This window comes from Geotrypetes seraphini, chromosome 1, assembly GCF_902459505.1.
Source record: "Geotrypetes seraphini chromosome 1, aGeoSer1.1, whole genome shotgun sequence".
Taxonomy (NCBI): domain Eukaryota; kingdom Metazoa; phylum Chordata; class Amphibia; order Gymnophiona; family Dermophiidae; genus Geotrypetes; species Geotrypetes seraphini.
Genome location: NC_047084.1, coordinates 77,108,108 through 77,129,897, shown reverse-complemented (window position 1 = coordinate 77,129,897; position 21,790 = coordinate 77,108,108). Strand labels below are relative to the sequence as shown.

At 41.4% G+C, this 21,790-nt stretch overlaps 1 protein-coding gene across 13 annotated transcripts in view; it reads left to right on the top strand.

Moving 5' to 3' along the window:
• NEDD4L (NEDD4 like E3 ubiquitin protein ligase) overlaps positions 1 to 21,790 on the top strand; it is a 656,466-nt gene that overhangs the window by 519,981 nt on the left and 114,695 nt on the right. For 10 of the 13 annotated variants that reach the window (XM_033933707.1, XM_033933698.1, XM_033933715.1 and 7 more), the window contains 3 exons: positions 7,714 to 7,845; positions 10,158 to 10,274; positions 14,046 to 14,243. In XM_033933707.1, the coding sequence (XP_033789598.1) occupies positions 7,714 to 7,845; positions 10,158 to 10,274; positions 14,046 to 14,243 (447 nt within the window). The remainder of the gene's footprint in view (positions 1 to 7,713; positions 7,846 to 10,157; positions 10,275 to 14,045; positions 14,244 to 21,790) is intronic. The other 3 variants (XM_033933724.1, XM_033933688.1, XM_033933668.1) reach the window with 1 other exon arrangement.

Sequence of the window (21,790 nt, the reverse complement as noted above, 5' to 3'; positions counted from 1 at the left end):
AGATTCCAATCATTGACCCTAATAGCAGAAACTGTAGTGATTCCCCAAAAATTGCAGCCCATAATGAAGGAGTAGTCTAGTGGTAGAGCTGCCGCCTCAGCACCCTGAGGTTGTGGGATAAAATCCCAGCATTGCTCCTTGTGACACTGGACAAGTCACTTAATCCTCCATTGCCCTAGGTACAAAATAAGTACCCATATATAAGTGAACCACTTTGAATGTATAACCACAAAAAGGCAGCATACAAGTCCCATCCCCTTATGTGCTTGTAGGATTCACCACCCAGGAAAATAATCTTGGCATTAATGTGGATCATACATTGAAATTCTCAACTCCTTGGGTGGCATAATCAAAAACACTACTACTATTAATTATTTCTATAGCACTAGCAGACGCACGCAGCACTACACAGTCACAAAGAGTAAGAAAACTGTCCCTGCTCGAAAGAGCTTATAATCCAAACAGACAAGACAGTAAAACAGGAGAGACAGGGGAGATATGATTCAGACTTTCAAATACTTGAAGGATATTAACGTAGAACAAATTCTTTTCCAGAGAAAGGAAAATGGTAAAACCAGAGGACATAATTTGAGGTTGAGGGGTGGTAGATTCAGGGGCAATGTTAGGAAATTCTACTTTACGGAGAGGGTAGTGGATGCCTGGAATGCGCTCCCGAGAGAGATGGTGGAGAGTAAAACTGTGACTGAGTTCAAAGAAGCGTGGGATGAACACAGAGGATTTAGAATCAGAAAATAATATTAAATATTGAACTAAGGCCAGTACTGGGCAGACTTGCACGGTCTGTGTCTGTATATGGACGTTTGGTGGAGGATGGGCTAGGGAGGGCTTCAATGGCTGGAAGGGTGTAGATGGGCTGGAGTAAGTCTTAACAGAGATTTCGGCAGTTAGAACCCAAGCACAGTACAGGGTAAAGCTTTGGATTCTTGCCCAGAAATAGCTAAGAAGAAAAAAATTTAAAAATTTAAATTGAATCAGGTTGGGTAGACCGGATGGATCATTCGGGGTCTTTATCTGCCGTCATCTACTATGTTACTATGTAAACAGGATGTCATGGATACAGTTAAGGGGAACAGTTAATCAGCGGGCTGGGTTGGAGGGCAGAGGGAGTAGGGTTAAGGATTGAAAGCTATATCAAAAAAGTGGGTTTTCAGTCTGCTTTTAAACAAGGGGCTTGGCAGACAAATTTGGGTAATTTATTCAAGGCATCGGGGCAGCTAGATGAAAAGAACGAAGTCCGGAATTAGCAGTGGAGGAGAAGGGTAACGCTATGAGTGACTTATCTGAGGAACGGAATTCTCTTGGAGGTATATAAGGAGAGCTGCAACCACAACATGAATATTGTATGCAGTGCTTATTCCCCTGTCTCAAAAAAAGATAAAACTGAAAAAGGGTAACTAAAATAATAAAGATGATGGAACAGCTTCCCTATGAAGAAAGGTTGCAACAAAAAGTTGGAACTGGGAGAAGAGATGGCTGAAAAGGAGATATGATAGATCAGTGTTTCCCAAGTTGGTCCTGGAGAACCCCCTTGCCAATCAGGTTTTCAGGATATCCATTATGAATATGCATGAAATAAATTTACATATAATGGAGTCAGTGTATGCAAATCATGCTCATATATATTCATTGTCGATATCGTAACATTCTGACTGGCAAGGGGGAGGGGTACTCCAGGACTGATTTGGAAACTGCTGTGCTAGATGGCTAAGAAATCATGAGTAGGATGGAATAGTTAGTGAATAGTTAATTACCCTTTCAAATAGTACGGAGACAAGGGAAAACACTGTATGAAATTAATAAACTAAACTAAACCTTAAGTTTATATACCGCATCCTCTCCATAATTATAGAGCTCGGCACAGTTTACAAGAGTTTAATAAAGGAAGGAATAGCATAGAGGGGTTGGATGTTGAGTCCAGGGGGGAAGAGAACATTACAATTTTGTGAAGAGCCTAGTTTTCAGGTACTTACGGAATAATTAGAAGGAGCCCAAAATTTGTAGTGGGGCAATAAGATTTTTCCAGAGCTCTGTGATTCTGAAAAAGAGAGATTTGCCCAATTTTCCTGCATAGAGGATACCTTTAAGCGAGGGGAAGGATAGTTTAAGTTTTTGGGTGGGCCTGGTAGCTTATTTCCAGTAAATCACTATTTTTTCACTTAACAGATTGAAGCTGGAAAATGTGTTGCCAGATGTGGTCAAGATAGCACAGTTTTAAAAAAGAGTTAAACAACTTTTGTTGGGTCCCAGCCCCCAAAGTCGATTTTGTTTTGTGAATGCAACCACTCATCTTTGGGTGTGAGCAATAATGATTGGATCTACTTTTTGGGATCCTGTCAGGAAGTTGTAACCTGGATTGGCCAATGCCAGTGTCAGGATTATGCCCTTTCTAAATATATTTCTAAGGTGCTCTTCAAATACCTTGTCCCACTTTAATGAGTACTTTAAATGGTTCTCTAAACATCTCAACAGACCTCAGAACCACCACTCCTCCGTCCCACAAAAGTGTCCCAACGGGGAGATTCAAGTGGTGAACTCCTCACTGGTCTGTTCAATTTAAATAATGTGCAATTCTTATTATATTTTTAAAAAAAATATTTTTAGTATTCACTTATCTCAGTAATGGTGAACTTTAAGTTCTCTATAGAGGCTAGCGGTGAGACCCGACATGTTTCACAAGAGTTTCATCAGGGATCTGCCCACCACCGCAGGATAGAGGTGGATAGCTGCGGTGGTGGGCAGACCCCTGATGAAACTCTCGTGAAACATGTCGGGTCTCACCGCTAGCCTCTATAGAGAACTGAAAGTTCACCATTACTGAGATAAGTGAATACTAAAAATCTTTTTAAAAAAAAAAATATAATAAGAATTGCACGTTATTTAAATTGAACAGACCGGTGAGGAGTTTACCACTTGAATCTCCCCATTGGGACACTTTTGTGGAACGGAGGAGTGGTGGTTCTGAGGTCTGTTGAGATGTTTAGAGAACCATTTAAAGTACTCATTAAAGTGGGACAAGGTATTTGAAGAGCACCTTAGAAATATATTTAGAAAGGGCACATTGACTTTCTAAGGCAATAATCGGCCGTATATTTGCAGGCTGAACGGAATGTCAGGGTTATGGGCTTCATGTACCTTTTGCTCTGACCCAGTAAGGCACATCTTATGTTTTCATATCGTATTTCATGCTGCCTTTCCCTAAGCTAACAACTTCTCAAATAATGTTGGCCACCAAGTATGAAAAGGAGCCCCCACACTACAATAATACAACATAATAGTAATGCATTTCATTTTTCTTGTTTTCATCACCCATTTAAATTCTAAAGGATTTGTATTTATTTAAAATATTTATATTCTGCATTATTGTAATGTTCTAAGCAAAGCACAATAAAACAAACAAAAAATAAAAATTTCTAGTGCAAAGGGCATTGTTGTCTGAACAGTAGGGTATATAACCCATACTTGTGAGTAATTAGAGAAGGCATCCAAAGCTTTCTTCACTCTGCCTCCTTTTTCCTGGGTTTAGGCTCTCCTCATCAGTTTTTCCTTTACCAAGCGAGTTCTGAAAATGTCTTTGTTCTATTTTTGTTCCAGTTTTCAAGGTTTGCCGGGGCCACAAAGGTTCCCAATTTAGGGGGGCAGCGCTGCCTGAGAGATGTTGCCTTTCCTGGCTTCAGACGCAGAGGTCTGCAGCTGTGGGAAGGGGGGGGGAGGCAACCCTTTGTCTAGGTGAACCTATCTAGCTGACTTGCACTAACATTATGGAAAGCTAGGGGTGTTGGTCTAGTCCCTGGGAGCTTAGCTCATCCCTGATCATCAGGCAATTGAGCATAGGCTGACTGACCCCTGCACTGGTCTTCAGGGATTTGCAGGTGCAAGCTATTTCTCCCCCCCCCCCAACAAAAAAAAGACATGTGAGGAGATAATGGGGTTGAGGGTTTCAGGATCTGTGGGCCTGACTAAAAGACAGCCCGAATAGGGTTACCAGATTTCCTCTTTAAAAAAAAGAAGACACGTGCCCCGTCCCATTCTGCCACTGTTCCACTCCCACACAAACCTCATGTTTTCTTCCTCAAGCATCTAGAGGGCCTCCGTCCGTGCATGCTTGGAAAAGAGATGGCTGAGGGGAGATATGATTGAAGTCTACAAAATCCTGAGTGGAGTAGAACGGGTGCAAGTGGATAGATTTCACTCTGTCAAAAATTACAAAGACTAGGGACACTCGATTGCAGACCGATTCTGGATCTAGAGTCTGTCATTGCACCCCTCAAAATGCCCAAGTTTTGAATGGAAATGGTGCACTCGGTCATTGCCTCAGTAGCACCAGGAGAGTTTCTAGTGTCTCTGGGTTTGATGGAAGCTTACCTACATATTCCCATCTTCCCGGAATGCAGGAAATTTCTAAGTTTCCACCTGCTGGAAATACATTTTCAATTCTCAGATTTTACCTTTGGATTAACCACAGTTCCTCGCACGTTTAACAAGGTGATGGTAGTGGCAGCAGCCCACCTGCGCAAGGTCGGGATTCAGATGCACCCATACCTGAACGGTTGGCTGATCAGGGTCCCGTCCAAGGAGTCGTCCCAGGGCATTGACTCTCAGGTAGTGCATCTCCTACAAGAACTGGGGTGGATCATCAATTTCTGGAAAAGTCACCTGATTGCGACTCAAAACCTGTAATACTTAGGAGTTCTCTTCAGGATAGCAGAAGGCTGCATTTTTCTCTCAGAGCCTTGGAAATGAAAGCTATGATGCCAGCTCCTACAGCTTGACACTACTTGCAAGTCTTGGGGTCAATGGTAGCAGCCATAGAGTAAAAATTAAAATGGTTAGGGCTCTTCAGCTTGGAAAAGAGGCAGCTGAGGGGAGATATGATTGAAGTCTACAAAATCCTGAGTGGAGTAGAACGAGTACAAGTGGATTGATTTTTCACTCCGTCAAAAATTACAAAGACTAGAGGATACTCGATGAAGTTACAGGGAAATACTTTTAAAACCAATAGGAGGGAAAAAAATTTTCACTCAGAGAATAGTTAAGCTCTGGAACATGTTGCCAGAGGTTGTAAGAGCGGATAGCGTAGCTGGTTTTAAGAAAGGTTGTGTTTGGACAATTTCCTGGAAGAAAAGTCCATAGTCTGTTATTGAAAAAGACATGGGGTAAGCCACTGCTTGCCTTGGATCGGTAGCATGGAATATTACTACTCCTTGGGTTTTGGCCAGGTACTAGTGACCTGGATTGGCCATCATGATAACGGGCTACTAGACTTGATGGACCATTGGTCTGACCCAGTAAGGCTGTTCTTATGGTTCCTTGGGCGAAAGCTCACTTGCATTGCCATGGACACTGGAAGTATGTCACACCTTATAATAATGTCTCCATGGGGACTCGCTTTGCAAGAGAGTTCCTTTCCACCTTCAGACCTAGGTGATACTCATGACAAATGCCAGCCTGTATAGTTGGGGAGGTCACTGCGAGGGCCGTCCAATTCAGGGCACGTGGTCTCCCTCGTAGAAGAAACGGTCAATCAGCAGATTGGAGCAAAGAGCCATTCGTCTAACCCTACAAACACTGGGGAAGACCCTGGGAGGGGGCAAAGCAATTAGGTACTTTTCAGACAGTGCCACAGCAGTGGTATATGTAAATAGACAGGGGGACATGAAGAGTGTTACATTGAAGTTTGAGGCCCGAAGACAACCAAATTTCATGTATCGGAGATCATCTCTTTGTTTTGACAAATTTGAGCCACCTGGGAAAGTCAATCTCTAAGGAGGATTTGCATGGCCATTAGTTTGGCGTACATTGTCTATGGTAAACAGCCATTAATTGAATTGAAAGCACATTCCACAATAGGAGTGGCTTCTTTGTTGGTAGAGTCCTGGGCATTGCTGCTGAGGAGATGCGTAGAGCAGCTATATGGTCTTCACTCCACTCCTTTACTAAATTTTATAGAGTGGATATGGCACGAAAAAGATAGTGCTTTTGGGGCTTCGGTTCTGCCCCACCCTAGGTTTTAGGGACTGCTTTGTTTTGTCCTATCCAGACTACTATGCCCTTTGCACTAGAAGGGAAGATTAAGTTCTTACCTTGATAATCTTCTTTTTAGTAGAAGGGTATTGTAGTCTGGACATTCCACCCTGCCAGTTTTCAAGTATGCCTGCTTCAGATCTCAAACATGCTTATGGGTCTTCTGATGCTTGTCTTTGAGCAGCCAGATAATAAGAAATTGACTAGTGGATAGATATAGTATGGCTGCGTGAAAATGTAATTTTGTTCCTCGATTGCAAGGAAGCATTTGAGAGTTGTATAAATATTAGTGCTGGTTGCACTCAGGTAGATGGTTATTTTCTGTCTGGTTATTTTCTGCTATGTTCTCATTGTTAATTGTTCCAATTGCAAAGCAGAAAGATTTTAAATTGGTCGGGGAGTTCCCCATATCCTTGTTATTTCTCCTATTTAGAGTTTGTCAACTGCTTTGGTATGAGTTGAGGAGGAGGGCTCTGCCCAGGAACAAGGAAGTAAAGTGAAAAAAAAGACGGTTGCCTTCTCCAATTACTCGCGAGTATGGGATAAAAGCTCTACTGTCCAAACTACTATGCCCTTCTACTAGAAAGAAGATTTATTGAGGTAAGAATCTAATCTTTCCATACCGTACAAACATTTTGTATGTCCATAATTGGTTAATTTTTTGTTAAGTGACAGATTCAAAAACTGATTATAAGAGATTTGAGATCCATCAGAGCAATTAAGAAATTTAATTCGTAGTACCATAATTGCTCTTGACAAGGGGGGTCTCACCAGCATCACCTCTGAGACATTTCCATAAAATAATTTAATGTATAGCCCTCAACAGCCTTCTTTTTCGATAACTGATTAAACTATGTTGATGCTTTACAAAACATAAGTTGTCAGGTTTATAATGGTGGTATGTACCATAGAATTCTTCCTTCCTTGAAGGCCAAAAATGGGCCTGGTCTTCAAGATATGCTCAATGAATATCAATCATGCCTCCACATGTGATCAGAGCTTTATTACCTAGAAAGCCAATTTTATTGGTAGCCTTTGAGGATCAGAACTCTGTACCCTCTGCAAAGCTACCCAAGTTACTTGGGGGGTCCTTTTATTAAGGCACGCTAAATGCTAAGGCATCCGTTATATTCTATGGGTGCCTTAGCATTTAGTGCGTGCTAAATCGGTTAGCGTACCTTAATAAAAAGATCCCTTGGTTCCAGAAAGGAGATTTATTTGAAAAGCCCTGATTTGAACTTCCATCTCAATGCACGGTGGTATTTTCTGCTTTCATCGCAATACACGGTGGTACTTTCTGCTTCCAGTGGGTAGAATTGGGAACTATAAGTGCATCAGGATGATAGAAATCCAGGAGTGGCCAAGAATAATCTTGGAACTGAACTACCAGGCAACTCCGTTTTGCAACTTGGAATATTGGGGTTTGATTTGTGCAACATTCACAACCACAATCATTGGTGGAAACCATTTTTTTAAATTATTTTGTGATGTTTTAATGAAAATAGGTCCTGTGGAGGATTTTTGTACTGAATGAATCCCTAATAGGAACAGCTGGGGAGCCACTGAAATAAGTCATGTTGTGTTTCTTCTAAAGATCATTACTTTTTTGTAAACTCTCAAAGAAGATGTGGGTAGAGAACACAAAATGATGATGATTTCTTGCATAAACAGCCATCAGTGGCCTATGTACATACCACACCAGGCTTACCATCAGGCTGGGAAGAGAGAAAAGATGCCAAGGGACGTACTTACTATGTCAATCATAACAATCGAACCACAACCTGGACGCGGCCAATTATACAGGTATGAAGATGACTGTCTAGCCTGGGTAGTCTTACAGATTAAACAATGTTGAATATTGGCGCTTATCTGCTTACGTACTGGCCAGCTGCACATGCCTGAATATTTAATGCTAGTACCCAAACATGGCCTGGCATTGAATATCCAAGTATAATTTCCGCAGAAGTAGTTAACATTTGAAAAAATGCCAATGGCTACCAATTGGGTATTACTGCATTTGGATTGTATTTTGAGACAAAAGTGAAACAATTGCTTTTGGTTAAAAAGATTTTACAACAACATTAACCTATTTCTTTTAACTTAGAAACCTGATTAAAGCAATTCTAAATTCTTTAGAAGCTGCCAAGACACTTTTCTGATTTCACCTTCAGCCTTACCACTGTGAACTTGATCTTAGAAGCTAATACAGGTTGCACCTGGTTAGTTGTCAGACAGCACTAGATGCAGCCTGAAGCCATGATGCTGGATTGATGGGGGGTCAGTGTTTTCTCTGAGTCAAAATGCAGGAGAACCCTCAGGAGAAGAGAATAAATCAAGCTCTTGTATAGTATGCAGATTTTAAATAACCATGTCAGATTCCAAGAACAAGAATGTTAATCTTGGTGTGATGGCCTGATTCTGACACAGGCCAATTAATGTTTATCACAGACTTTCTGCTATCTATAATAATAAAATGGTAAGCGCGCATGCGCACTCTAAAGCCGTGTTCCCTGATCCGTTGCGATGTGGCCACAAGAGTGCGCATGCGCGCTTATACGTCACCACACAACAGTCTCCTCTTTTTCCGGCACGGCCTGCTGAGAGAGAGAGCAGCGCTGGCACTGGGGAGGGGGGGGACGCCAGTTCAGCTCGGCCGCTCCATCTCTGCCGTCTCAGCAGCCTCCGAAGCTCCTCAGCAGCCTGTCCCGCCCCCTCGAGAAGGGCTCACGATGGCGGCGCTGCTGCTGGTGGTGCTGATCCTGCTGCTGTGCGCGAGCGACGCACCGGAGCTGAACCCCACCTGTCAGCAGCGGATCGACCACATGGCGAACGGCAGTAGCTGACAGGAGGAGACAGAGGTGAGATGATGGATTGATGGGAGATAGAGAGAAGGGATGCTGGACTGTTGGGGGGATAGACAGAGGGGAGATTCTGCTCTGGTGGGGAAAGGAAGGGAGGCCTACTGTTGGACAGGGAGAGCAGGAAGAGATGCTGATGGACAAGGGGGAAAAAGGAAGGGAGGCCTACTGCTGCACAGGGGGAACAGGAAGAGGTGCTGATGGATAGGGGGGGAAAAAGGAAGGGAGGCCTACTGCTGAACAGGGGGAGCAGGAAGAGGTGCTGATGGACGGGGGGGGGGAAAGGAAGGGAGGCCCACTGCTGGACAGGGGGAGCAGGAAGAGGTGCTGATGGATAGGGGGGGAAAAAGGAAGGGAGGCCTACTGCTGGACAGGGGACGCAGGAAGAGGTGCTGATGGATAGGGGGAAAAAGGAAGGGAGACCTACTGCTGGACAGGGAGCAGGAAGAGGTGCTGATGGATAGGGGGGAAAAAAAGGAAGGGAGGCCTACTGCTGGACAGGGGGAGCAGGAAGAGGTGCTGATGGACAGCGGGGAGGTAAAACAAAGGGAGAAGGGCTGCTGCTGGATAAGGGGAGCAGTGAAGGGGTGGTGGTGGACACAGGGGAGGTAAAAGGAAGTGAGAATGGACAGGGGTGGTGGTGGACAGCCAAAACAAAGAAAGACAGAAATACAGAAAGCGGCTAAGGAGACAGAGAGAAAAAAATAGACAGACACACACACATATATTCTAGCACCCGTTAATGTAACGGGCTATAAAGCTAGTAGTAATATATTCCTTACTAAGCAGTGTATAACCATATGGACAGAATAATTCTATAGCTCCATTAATTATTTTAAAAGCTTGTAGCTAACTCAAAAGGGAGTTTAAATATAATTAATAGTGATATTTTATTGTCTTTGTTTCCTTCATTGTTTCAGCTGTAATTTTTTAACTACCAGTTCAAATGTTAACAGCAGTGTTAGCTCTGTCAGACATCAGATGCTAAAGTTCTTTAGTTGCTCATTTAAGCTGGCTTTTACAAAGCTGTGATAGAGGTTTCTACTACGGGCTGGCGAGGTAAAAGCCCCCACGCTCATAGAATTACTGTGAGCGTTGGAGCATTTACCTCACCTGCCCACAGTAAAAACCTCTACCACAGCTTTGTAAAAGGTGCTCTTAATGTTACAGACTAGTGCAATAAGTGATGAATTCCACCCATGTGTGGCAGCACATGCTCCTGAACTACATATTAACTTGTTTTTGCCTCCAAAATAGCATGCTGAAGATGGCGCAGCGGGGTCGTCGAACAGTAGCAATCACCTCACTGAGCCTCAGATCAGACGGCCTCGCAGTCTCAGTTCTCCCACAGTAACTTTATCAGCTCCACTCGAGGTGAGAGTTTGCCTCCACTAACCTGGATCTCTTCTGCCCTTCTGACTTCTCTTCTCTTCTGGTCTGGCCTTCTCTAACTCTCAGTTCTGTTTCAGAATTTTTTTGCACTCAAATAATTCTTTCCTAATTTTTCCTTTTGGCTCAATCTGCTAAAATTTTCTTTTCCTCCCCTCTTCTATGGACTTTTCTAATGCTTGCTTACTTGATTTATTTTGGTTTTTAAATACTGTACTGAAACCCAAATCTTGTTAACCAGTTTACTACTGTTCATCTTTCTTTCCTTCACACAGGCTGCTTTGCCTTATTTATGTTTGTTTGGTCTGTGTCTGGACATGTGTATTGTTTAAGAACACCATGTTTCTAATTCTTCTATTCTCTTGCTGCACTGTTCTTTCAGACATGGCATAAATATGTTTTAAAGATATCTTTAAATATGGTGAGACAAGATGATACGGGCAATTAGTTGATTTATGCAAAAACAACAACAACCCCAAATAAACTTAAAATTGAAATGCAACTACTGTTAGCTGGGATTATGATTGATCTAATCTAGTGTTGTAAGTGCATTAGTGCACCTTTGAAGAATTCATGTGCATTAACATACAAATTAACAAATCTCACATATTAAAAAAATATTAACAACCAATGTGTGAAACAAAAACTCAAAAAATCCAAAAAATGAAACAGCTTTTTCCCCCCCTCTTCACATCCTTTTAACTTGCAATTTGAAACTGGTTTCCAAATTTATTAGGTCAGAAAATGAAATGAAGCTGCCCATCCTTACTACCTCCATTTCAACCCTACAGATGTACTTACAGTATATGTCCCCCCACGGGTTCAACAAATACTTCTTTGGTTAGATTTTATCAACAAAGAAAGGTTGTTCAATTTAAAGACCATTATAGGAGTCCAAGCCTAAGAAAACTACATCTGTGATCACTAATACTTCCAATTCAATAGGTATGGTATGTTGGCCCAGAGGTCTTGTATCCACTCCCACGAGCTGCTTCTTCTGATGCTTAGCTGCCAGTCGGGCCACAGCCAAACTGAGCCTCAACCTCTGGGACCACAATCCGAATGCTTCGAGGAGGGGGTGGGGAGGAAAGTGCATCTGACACCATGTGTGCTCCAAAGTAAAGCAATTGGTGTCAATACAGCCTGATCAAGTTGAAGAGTGAGCAACAGCAGGGAAACATCCCCCCCCTCTGAGTTCCAGAGTTCAAGCAGACTTGTAATGTAATGTAATGTAATGTAATTTATTTCTTATATACCGCTACATCCGTTAGGTTCTAAGCGGTTTACAGAAAATATACATTAAGATTAGAAATAAGAAAGATACTTGAAAAATTCCCTTACTGTCCCGAAGGCTCACAATCTAACTAAAGTACCTGGAGGGTAATAGAGAAGTGAAAAGTAGAGTTAGAGGAAAAATAAAAATAAAATAAACATTTTAACAAGACAGCATTGATCTAAATACTTTGGAAGGTAGAAGAGAGGAGAGAAAGGAATAGAAGCAGAAGGGGGAGCCGTTGAACAGTAGAATTCTGGAGAAATTTAAATGATAGAAATAGAACAAAACAAAGACAAAAAGCAAAACAATAGATAAGATTAAAGATAAATCATAAGCTGGAAAGAAAAATAAAATAAAACTTTGTCTTCAATCCACGGTTTCAGCGTCAGTGATGAAGTGGAGCAAGTAAGTTTAGGAGGACAGGTGGACAGGTCCCAGCACGATTCACCTGTCAGCTGCAGACCAAAGTCTGCTCCTCTTATGCAGGCTCAGCAGTCACTGGAGCTGACCAGAAGCACAAAATTTGTGCAAAAAATGCTAAAATTACTTGAAAAACAAAAAAAGAAGACCAAACGGATCAAAGCTGCTCCTGCAGGCTTGCTTGTAGAAGAAATAACTGGGGGGAGCAGAGAGGAGAAAGTACTGAAAACAGTGATCAGTATTTCCTGCAATGGACTCATAGGAGCGAATGCAAGACTCCTGGGTTCAGCATACCACTCCTATCTACTGGAAAACATATCGTCAAGGTAAGAACCTAATCTTTTTCTCAATGTTATGGATAGATGGAAATGGCTAGATTTAACTATAGCAATTTTTTTTTTTTGGGGGGGGGGGCAAGATGTTTGACTGAATCCCTGGCCTCTCAGAAAAGTCTGTTATGTTTAACTGTTTTTTGACTATGAAAGCTTTCCAGACTACTTATGTACTTTAGTGCAACATATCCTTGCCTAATGACTAGTTTTTGAGTAGATACCACCATATAGAAGGACAGATACATTAAGGGCATCTGTGTGCTACATATTTTAGAAGTTATAGAGAGTGACATTTTAGAAGGATGTAGAAATTGGATTTGAGGCGTCCAGGTTGGGATGCCTCAAGTTTTGCTAGTATTTTAGATCAGGATCTGCCAACATATGGGCCACTGAGGAATGTACATTTATGTGCTGGTTACCTGTGTTGGGAGCAACCTTTTTAGAGCCATAAATGTCTAAAATATTAACAAGATAACACAATTGTGTATGCTCTGTAATACCAAAAGAACCTTGTACTCCACCCAAAATATGTTCCTCAAACAAACCCAGTGAACTTCTTCATAGGGGGAGGGGAAGGGCAGACAGCAGGAGCAAAAGAAAGAGGTGGGGATGGATAAGGAGCAAACTGATCGTTCTGTGCTCCATTCCAGGTTCATCCCACCCACTCCACTTCTTTGCAGGCAGTCTAGAAGGAAGGTGTTGGAACAGAAAACCTCTGCTGCTCTAGAGTCTGATAAGAAGTGGAGAAACCACAGACCATTCACTCGGAAATTAAGCCCTGCTCATAAAATGAATGCAGCTTTGTTTCAGGAAGTTTCAAGGGGGCTTCATGCTAATTTTGATCAAAACTTACAGGTCCTTTTACTAAAGCCGACAGCGCAGGCTGGCATGGTAAATACTCTAATGCCCATAGGAATTGACTGGGCATTGGCGCATCATGTAAACCAGGGTTTCTCAAAGTCCCTCCTTGAGGGCCGCAATCCAGTCGGGTTTTCAGGATTTCCCGATGAATATGCATGAGATCTCTGTGCATGCACTGCTTTCAATGCATATTCATTGGGGAAATTCTGAAAACCCAACTGGATTGCGGCCCTCAAGGAGGAACTTTGAGATCCCTGATGTAAACCGTTCTGAGCTCTCTAGGGGGAACGGTATAGAAAAAAAATGAATGAATAAATAAATTTGCTGCATGGCACTCAGCTGTATGACTTGGGGGGTGGGGGGGGTTAGTTTGATAAAACAAGTTTAACTTGAGTGTATGAGGTTGTATGATTTTTTTATTTTTATAATCCAATATAACAATTGCATAAAATGTGAAAAATTTGTCATAAAATACATATATATCTTAAAAATGGTGAAAGCGGGTCAATAAATAATAAATATAAATGTTCCACTTTCTGAAATGAGAGCACTATCTTCTCATGAAAATGCAGGTTTTCCACACCAGTGCTATTAAGACATAGTATATTAGAAAATTATTATATTCTGGATGTCTTTTCAATAATATGATTATAAATACAATTCCTTATACAGTTCTCACACTTTTATATTGAGAGTGCCATAATAAAGAACAGAAAGCTCTTACAGTACTGCTTAAATTTTAGGGTAGTTTTGAGACATTTCACTTGGAGTTTTTGCCCATTGGAAAAACCAGCTGGTTTTCAGTAAGAGTGGGTGTTGATACTATTGTCAAATGATGTTGAGTCCACATTATGTTTAAATACACAGGGTGCTAAAGACTTCCCAGTGCGCAGAGCTGTGAAGGACACCTTATCGAATCCACAGTCACCACAACCATCGCCTTATAATTCCCCAAAACCACAGCACAGAGTGGCACAGAGCTTCCTGCCGCCTGGCTGGGAGATGCGAATAGCTCCAAATGGCAGGCCCTTCTTCATTGATCATAATAGCAAAACGACCACATGGGTAAGTTAATTGTTTTACTCAACTGTCAAGGCTTTGCTTGTGGTGAAGGGTAAAAAGCTGCTGCTTTAGGATCCTGTAGGATACAGGTAAAATCTTGGCCCAGGATGGAGGTTGACAACTTTCCTTTTTTTAATGCTTTCGGATTCACTGTACAATGAGAAAATGTTGGGTGCTTTAGTTGCTCCCTAAACAGTATGTGATTTATGCTTTTTAACCAAATACTGTATTTTTCACTCCATAAGACGCACCTGACCCATAAGATGCACCCTAGATTTAGAAGAGAAAAACAAGAAAAAAAAAACATTCTGAACTAAATTGTGTACTAATATATACCAGGCTCTGCACCCAATCCCACACTCTTTGCCAGGCTCTGCATCTTGTCCCTCTCTCTGCCAGGCTCTGCACCCTGTCCCCTCTCCCTGCCAAGCTCTGCACCTGTACCCCCGCCCTGTACCCCCTCTGGTGGTCTAGTGGTAGGACAGGGTATAGGGCAGGTCTAAATAGAGGGCAGTCCTAGCCCCACATCCCCCACCTCCCCTACCCCCCTCCCGTGAACTTCAAGGGCCTTTAGAACAAACAGGGCAGTTTCCCTCGGCCCTGTGGCTTTAAGAGGCCCCCCCTCTAACGCCGTCATATTTCCCCTTGTTTCCTCCCTCATCCAGCATCCTCCTGGCCTTCCTGGCCTTATTTACCATTGCAGAGAATCACTGGCATTGAATCATTTCTCAGAAGCAGCCCACGGCCTCTCCGCTGCACTTTCCCTCTTTTGCAGTCCATCCAACACCGAAATAGCCTCCTTCTCTCTGCCGTGCTTACAGAATTGGCACACCGGCAACCACTTCTGTTTCCTCCCCTGTTGCTTTTTGATGAGTGAATGACATGCGCACACCTCCCTCACAGGCCTTGAGGAGCCTCCAGGTGCCAGTTCTTTTGGAAAGACATGACGCGCATGCGCAGATATTAATTTCTTCCTGGTGAAGGCCTCGCCCCGGAGACTCAGGAAGCAGTCGTCCAGCGAGGGAGGGGCAGGAGCGCGGAAAGCTTGCTCTTGCCGATACACCACTGGACCACCACAATTTAAAGGTATCGGGGGTGTATATTCGCTCCATAAGACACACTTTTATTTCCACCCACTTTTTTTTTTTTGGGGGGGGAGTGCATCTTATGGAGTGAAAAATATGGTAGTTTGGTTGCTGTGTTGTTCCACTTGAATGTATAGAAATAAAGGTTAATAAATGAAAACAAGAAAATACAAATGGTACTTTCTTTATTACATTAACTTAATACATTTATACACTTTCAGAAGCTAAATTGCCCTTTGTTTAGTCAAAATAGAAGAATCAATCTATTTATTGCTATATTGTTTTGTATTTTCAACCATGCAGAATATATTAACATTCCTGCAATTTTGGTATGTCTCATTAGGCAGTGTAATATGGAACGCACCAGAGCACACTGCATTCTATAAAATGAAAATATATATTTTCTTCCTCCATTTAGCAAAGAAACTGGTGAATTAGAAGATGTATTTTCTTCATTGTAGTGGAGGATTTTTTGTGAGGGTTTTTATTTTTATTTTTTCTGTCTTGCTTTTCCTGTGTTGACTCTTTTGAATCATCATTTTCACAGGGGCACATTTGGGATTCCTGGGGCACCTGGTTTCTCATGTTACCTAAGTTTGTTTTGTTTTATTTGTGAATGGGAATAAAGTACCCCAAAACAGCTGTCTAGATTTTTGAGGTTGTCAGCCTAATTCCCAAAGCAAGAAAAACATTTGTTTCAGGTTGTTCAAAAATAAATCCTTTACAGAAGGTTGGTGCAACTTGGTATAGGCAGTGTAGTCCTTATGCATGCCTAGTATGAAGTAAACCAAGACACACAGTCCAAGTTGGAGGGAGGGGGGTGGAGTTAAATGGTGATGGAGTTTGGGGAGTACTTGAGTTAGTTTTTGATACTGAGCATTTTTCCCTATTTGACAGTGGGGCAAAACTTAAGGGTGTTCTTCCTCTTCCATCTTTACCTTCCCTTTGTGCCAAACTGCAATAACCTCCTTTGCAGTTTCTTCTTCTTCCCTGGGTTTCGCAGTAGTCGAGACTAGGAAATGTCCCAACCTGCCATTGAGATCTTACTTGAGCCCCTGTGTTCCTGAAACTCTATCATGTCCTGGGCTGACGAGGGCACAACAGAGTTAGCATTGGAAGGGCTTGACAATGACATAGGAGGTACTCTTCAGGGTGTCCAGTGGACTTCAGAGGCTGTTAATTGCTGATATTTGTTAGTTTTGAGACATCGTCCATGGTGGGGGCTACTGAAACATGGTGGCAGATAAAGGCTAAATGGCCCATCCACAGCATCCACTATCTCCTCTCCCTAAGAGATCCAACGAGCCTGCCCACACTTTCTTAAATTCAGTCACAGTCTTTGCCGCCATCACTTCGGCCAGGTGATTATTTCACGCATCTTCCACCCTTTTTGTAAAAAAAAAAAGTTTTTCCTTATATTACTCCTGAATCTATCACCTCTTAACTTCATCCTATACCCTCTCATTCTGAAGCTTCCTTTCAAAAGAAGGAGACTCGCCTCATGCGCATTTATGCCACATAGGTATTGTAAGTCTCTATCATATCTCCCCTCTTCTGCCTTTCCTCCAAATTATACATATTGAGATCTTTAAGTTTGTCCCTATACGCCTTATAGTGAAGACTAACGACCATTTTAGCAGCCTTCCTCTGGAATTACTCCATCCTGTTTATATCTTTTTGAAGGTGTGGTCTCTAGAATTGTACACAATTTTCTAAATGATGTGTCACCAGAATCTAATACAGGGGCATCAATACTTCCATTTTCTTACGGTCATGCCTTTCCTTATGCTCCCAAGTATCCTTCTAGCTTTTCCATCACCTTTTCAACCTTTTTGCCCACCTTAACCCTTTAATTGACAGATGGTGAAATGACTGTTTCAAGTAACTTGATGTTGAACGAGAGCAACAGTGCCAAGTAAAAGGCATTTGGATATGCAGATCTTCCATAAGAGACAGAAAACACATGTTACTTTTGAGCAACAATGCCAAATGGTTAAGGTCATCACTTATTATCACACCCAAGTTCCACTCCTCTTTCAGTACAAAAATTCTTCACCCCCTAAACCATACCCGTTCCTTTGGGTTTTTGCAGCCAAATGCATGACCTTGTATTTCTTAGCATTAAATCTTAGCTGCCAAATTTCATACAATTCAAGCTTTGCTAGGTTGTTCTTCATGTTATTCACACCATCAAGGTCTACTGCAGATTTTGGTATCATCCGCAGTGAATTTGTAGAACAGGAAAATATTAGATGTACATCAATAGCATTCTGCCATATGAATCGCAGCGTATGTTGCATTCGGTGAATCACACTGACCTACATATTCCGACAGTGAAATAACTGCGGCTAGCTGTATCTAGAGCTAGCATGTTTTTGTGCGTTGGTCCTCAGGAGTGGTATAAGCTCCCAGGATATTTACGGCAGCAAACAAATTTGAGTAGTTTCAAGATGAAATATGAGCTTTGAGTAGTTTCAAGATAAAATATGAGATTTGATTTAAAGTTTTTTGATATGAGGCGCTGGTAGCCTCTTTGTTTTTACGAGGCTTTACATTATTATTATGTTTTATTGATGTTTTATCTGTTGTAATGTGTGTGATTTTGCTTATGCATGTATTTTATTGTAACCCGCCTTGGGAAAGGCGGGGTATAAATAAATACAAATATGGATTTTGAAAAGGACATAAAGTCATGTGAAAAAATTAGGACACCCCATGAAATATTAAGTTCTCTCTTAAGAAATGTTCATATATCGATGCCAAATCTTTATTTAACTTATCTCTGGAAACGGCAGTGATGTAATTGCAAGTAAATAAACATTTTCCTTGATTTACTCATGATATAATAGATATCCACAAAAATGTATATTCTAACTGAGGAATATATTAGGACACTCCAACATATCCTCCCACTTATACCTGTGTGTGATTTGAGCCACTTTATCACATCAGGTGCACATGATTAGAACATCGTTACTCAACATGTTGAAGGAAGTTTGCCCTACTTAAACCTCATACATTTAGTTTGGTGTGCTCATGACTGCTACGGTGAGAGTGAACACCATAGTGAGATCAAAAGAGGCCTTCAGAAAGAAGATTGTAGCAGCTTATAAGTCTGGTAAGGGGGAAATCCAAGATGGCTGCCGCTATCTGATTGCTGGTAGGACGCTGGAGAGTGTGTCTCTTACCGCTTAGAAATGCCGAAAAGAAGGGGTAAGAGCGTTGGTGGAGCCTCCCAGCGCTTGGGACCCGTGGTTCTTACAGTCGATGACATCTTCCGACGCCTCCAAAGTGAGCAGGGCTGTTCGGGGATTCGCCCATCGGGAGCGCCGGCAGAGAGGAGTGCTTTGGCGGATACTCCCGGGCTAGACGTCACACTGAGCCCCAACGTCGGGACGCCTCCCCTTCAACCGTTGCCGCAGGGAGCCAGCTCTCCGCGAGAGGAGAGTATGTCCGAAGAGGCAGTATTCTCCTCCCGAGAGGCCGGTGAACTGGAGGGCTCGCTACAGGGAACAACACAAAAGGAATCTTTCCTTTTGGAAGGACCAGCGACTGGGACAACTGTGTCTAAGGGGCAACAAGGCACAGGGGAGGTAAACCATTCAACTGAGCAAATTAGTATTGCACAAATATCTTCTTTTGCTCCTGTTAAGCCCCCAGAGGTTACACTGGATTCACTTTGGGACTTAGTTTCTACTTTGGGAAATTCCCTCAACCCTCAAATAAAGAATTTAGAAAAGGAATTAGAAATCCAGAAAGAAGAAATTAAAATCTTGAAACAAGACATTGTAGTAATAAAGACTGAAATTCAGGAAGAAAAGAAGGACTTAAAAATGGTTAAGAGTAATCAAGACTTAATTGTGGAAGAAAAGAAGGACTTAAAAATGGTTAAGAGTAATCAAAACTTAATTGTGAAAGATAATTTGACTATGAGGAGAAAATTGGAAGCACTTGAAAATAACAGTCGGTTTAACAATTTGTGTTTGATTAATTTTCTAAAGGTCTTGTCAATTTCTCCAGGAGATATGATAAAACGTTACTTTTTGGAAATCCTAAAAATTCCTGAGAACTCTTTGCCACCATTGTCAAGAGTGTATTATTTGCCTAAAAAGAATGGAAAACCACAGGAAAGTTCTTAGGATGTTACAGCTTTATTGGAACAATCTGATAGAGAGGTGGCTAGTCCAGCCACTCTCTTATTGACTGTGGCTTTGGCTCCAGACAGAGATTGGATTCTTAAACTTTTCTTTAAAAATAGATCTAGAGATTTCCTTGCCTTCCATATTCAAATTTTTCCTGATGTTTTGAGAGAAACCCAAAAGAGAAGGAGGGAATTTTTATTATTAAAACCAGGTGTGATCCAGATAGGGGGTTTATTTTTTCTTAGATACCCTTGTAAATGTGTAATCAGATATAGTACCTTTAAATATATTTTCTTTGAACCGGCTCATTTGACGGCTTTCCTCTCTATGAAGCGCCTTAAAAAAGGAGAAATATCTGTGTCTTAATAATAATAATTTAAGCTCTCTTTCAGCAACAGATAATGTGATTTGGTTTAACTGTTATTGTATTGTATTGTATTCACTCCTAATTCTTTAATCTTGGATCTAATTTTGAGGACTAGTGTGTGATTAAGTTGGAGATCTTATTATCTTCTTCATGTAGTTCTGGTTTAGTTTCAAGTTTGGAAATAATTAATGTTATGTTTTCTTGAACACACTTTTCTGTACAAGAATATATGCTTGTTAAATAATTTGAAAATTTATAAATTAAAAAAAAAAAAGTCTGGTAAGGGATTTTAAAAGATCTCAAAATAATTTGGCATTAGCCATTCCACGGTCCGGAAAATAGTGTACAAGTGAATGACTTTCCAAACAACTGCCAACATGCCCAGTTCTGGCCGTCCAAACAAGTTGACCTCCAGAGCAGACTGCAAGATGCTAAAAGAAGTCTCCAAAAACCCTAAAATGTCATCCTGGGACCTACAGCAGGCTCTTGCTACTGTTGATGTGAAAGTGCATGACTCTACACTCAGAAAGAGACTGCACAAATTTAACTTGCATGGGAGGTGTGCAAGGAGGAAATCTTTGCTCTCTAAGAGAAACATTAAGGCCAGACTGGTTTGCCAGAGAGAAAATAGACAAACACCAGGATTTCTGGAATATTGTGTTCTATGTACAGACAAGTCTAAAATTTAATTATTTGGACAGCAGAAAAGAGGACATGTTTGGTTTGGTGTACACCAAATACAGCATTCCAGGAAAGGAGCCTCATATCAAATGTGAAGCATGGAGGTGGAAGTGTCATGGTTTGGGGATGCTTTGCTGCAGCAGGACCTGGCCAGCGCACCATCATAGAATCCATCATGAATTCTACCGTGTATCAGAGGGTGCTTGAGGAACATGTGAGACCATTTGTAAGAAAATTAAAGTTGAAGCAGAACTGAACCCTGTCACATGACAAATGACCCAAAGCATACCAGTAAATCCACCAAGAACTGACTGAAAACTAAGAAATGGAGAGTCCTGGAGTGGCAGAGTCAAAGCTTTGATCGTAATCCCACTGAGATGCTGTGGGGTGATTTGAAATGGGCTGCAAATGCAAGAAAACCCCTGAAATATCTCACAGCTGAAAGAATTCTGCATTGAGGAGTGGGCCAAATGTTCCTCAGACCGATGTCACAAACTGGTAGATGGCTACTATGAGTATCTCACTGCAGTTATTTCAGCCAAAGGGGGTAACACTAGTTATTAGGGTATCCTAATTTATTTCTCAGAATACACATTTTTGTGGATATTTTTTGTTCCATGAGTAAATCAAGGAAAATTTTTGTTTACCTGCAATTGCATCACTTTATTAAGAAATAATTTAATATTTCATGGGGTGTCCTATTTTTTTCACATGACTGTAATGTAGAATCATTGTTGATATCTATGGTAGATGAGTTAAGAAGAAAGATGAATAAAAATATGACTTTTTGTATTCTGTTGGATATATCATCCGCCTTTGATACGGCTGATAATACAATTTTGTTAAGTAAATTATCTACAATAGATCAGTCTATGGCTGGTTTGTCTCTTATTTTCAAGACACATATGATGAGTAAAAGGTGATGTTTCTAAGCGAATATTTACTTGCAAAGGGGTCCCACTAGGGTCAGCCCCAAAATCTAGGTTTATATTTGAGTATATACAGTAAGTAGGTTGAAGCCAATGATATTGGCTTATGACTTTCATCTTATAGTACAGTGTTGCAGAGATTAGATTATTGCAATGCATTTGAGCATATAATCTTGCTATGTTAACTACATTGGTTACCTGTTAAATCATGAGTAAAGTTTAAAGTGCTGACATTGATTTTTTGGGCAATTCATGAGGGAATGCCATGGTATTTGTTATTAACAGTACATCATCTGTGCTAATCCCTGAGATCAGAATCGACAATACGTTTGTCTGTTGATGGATA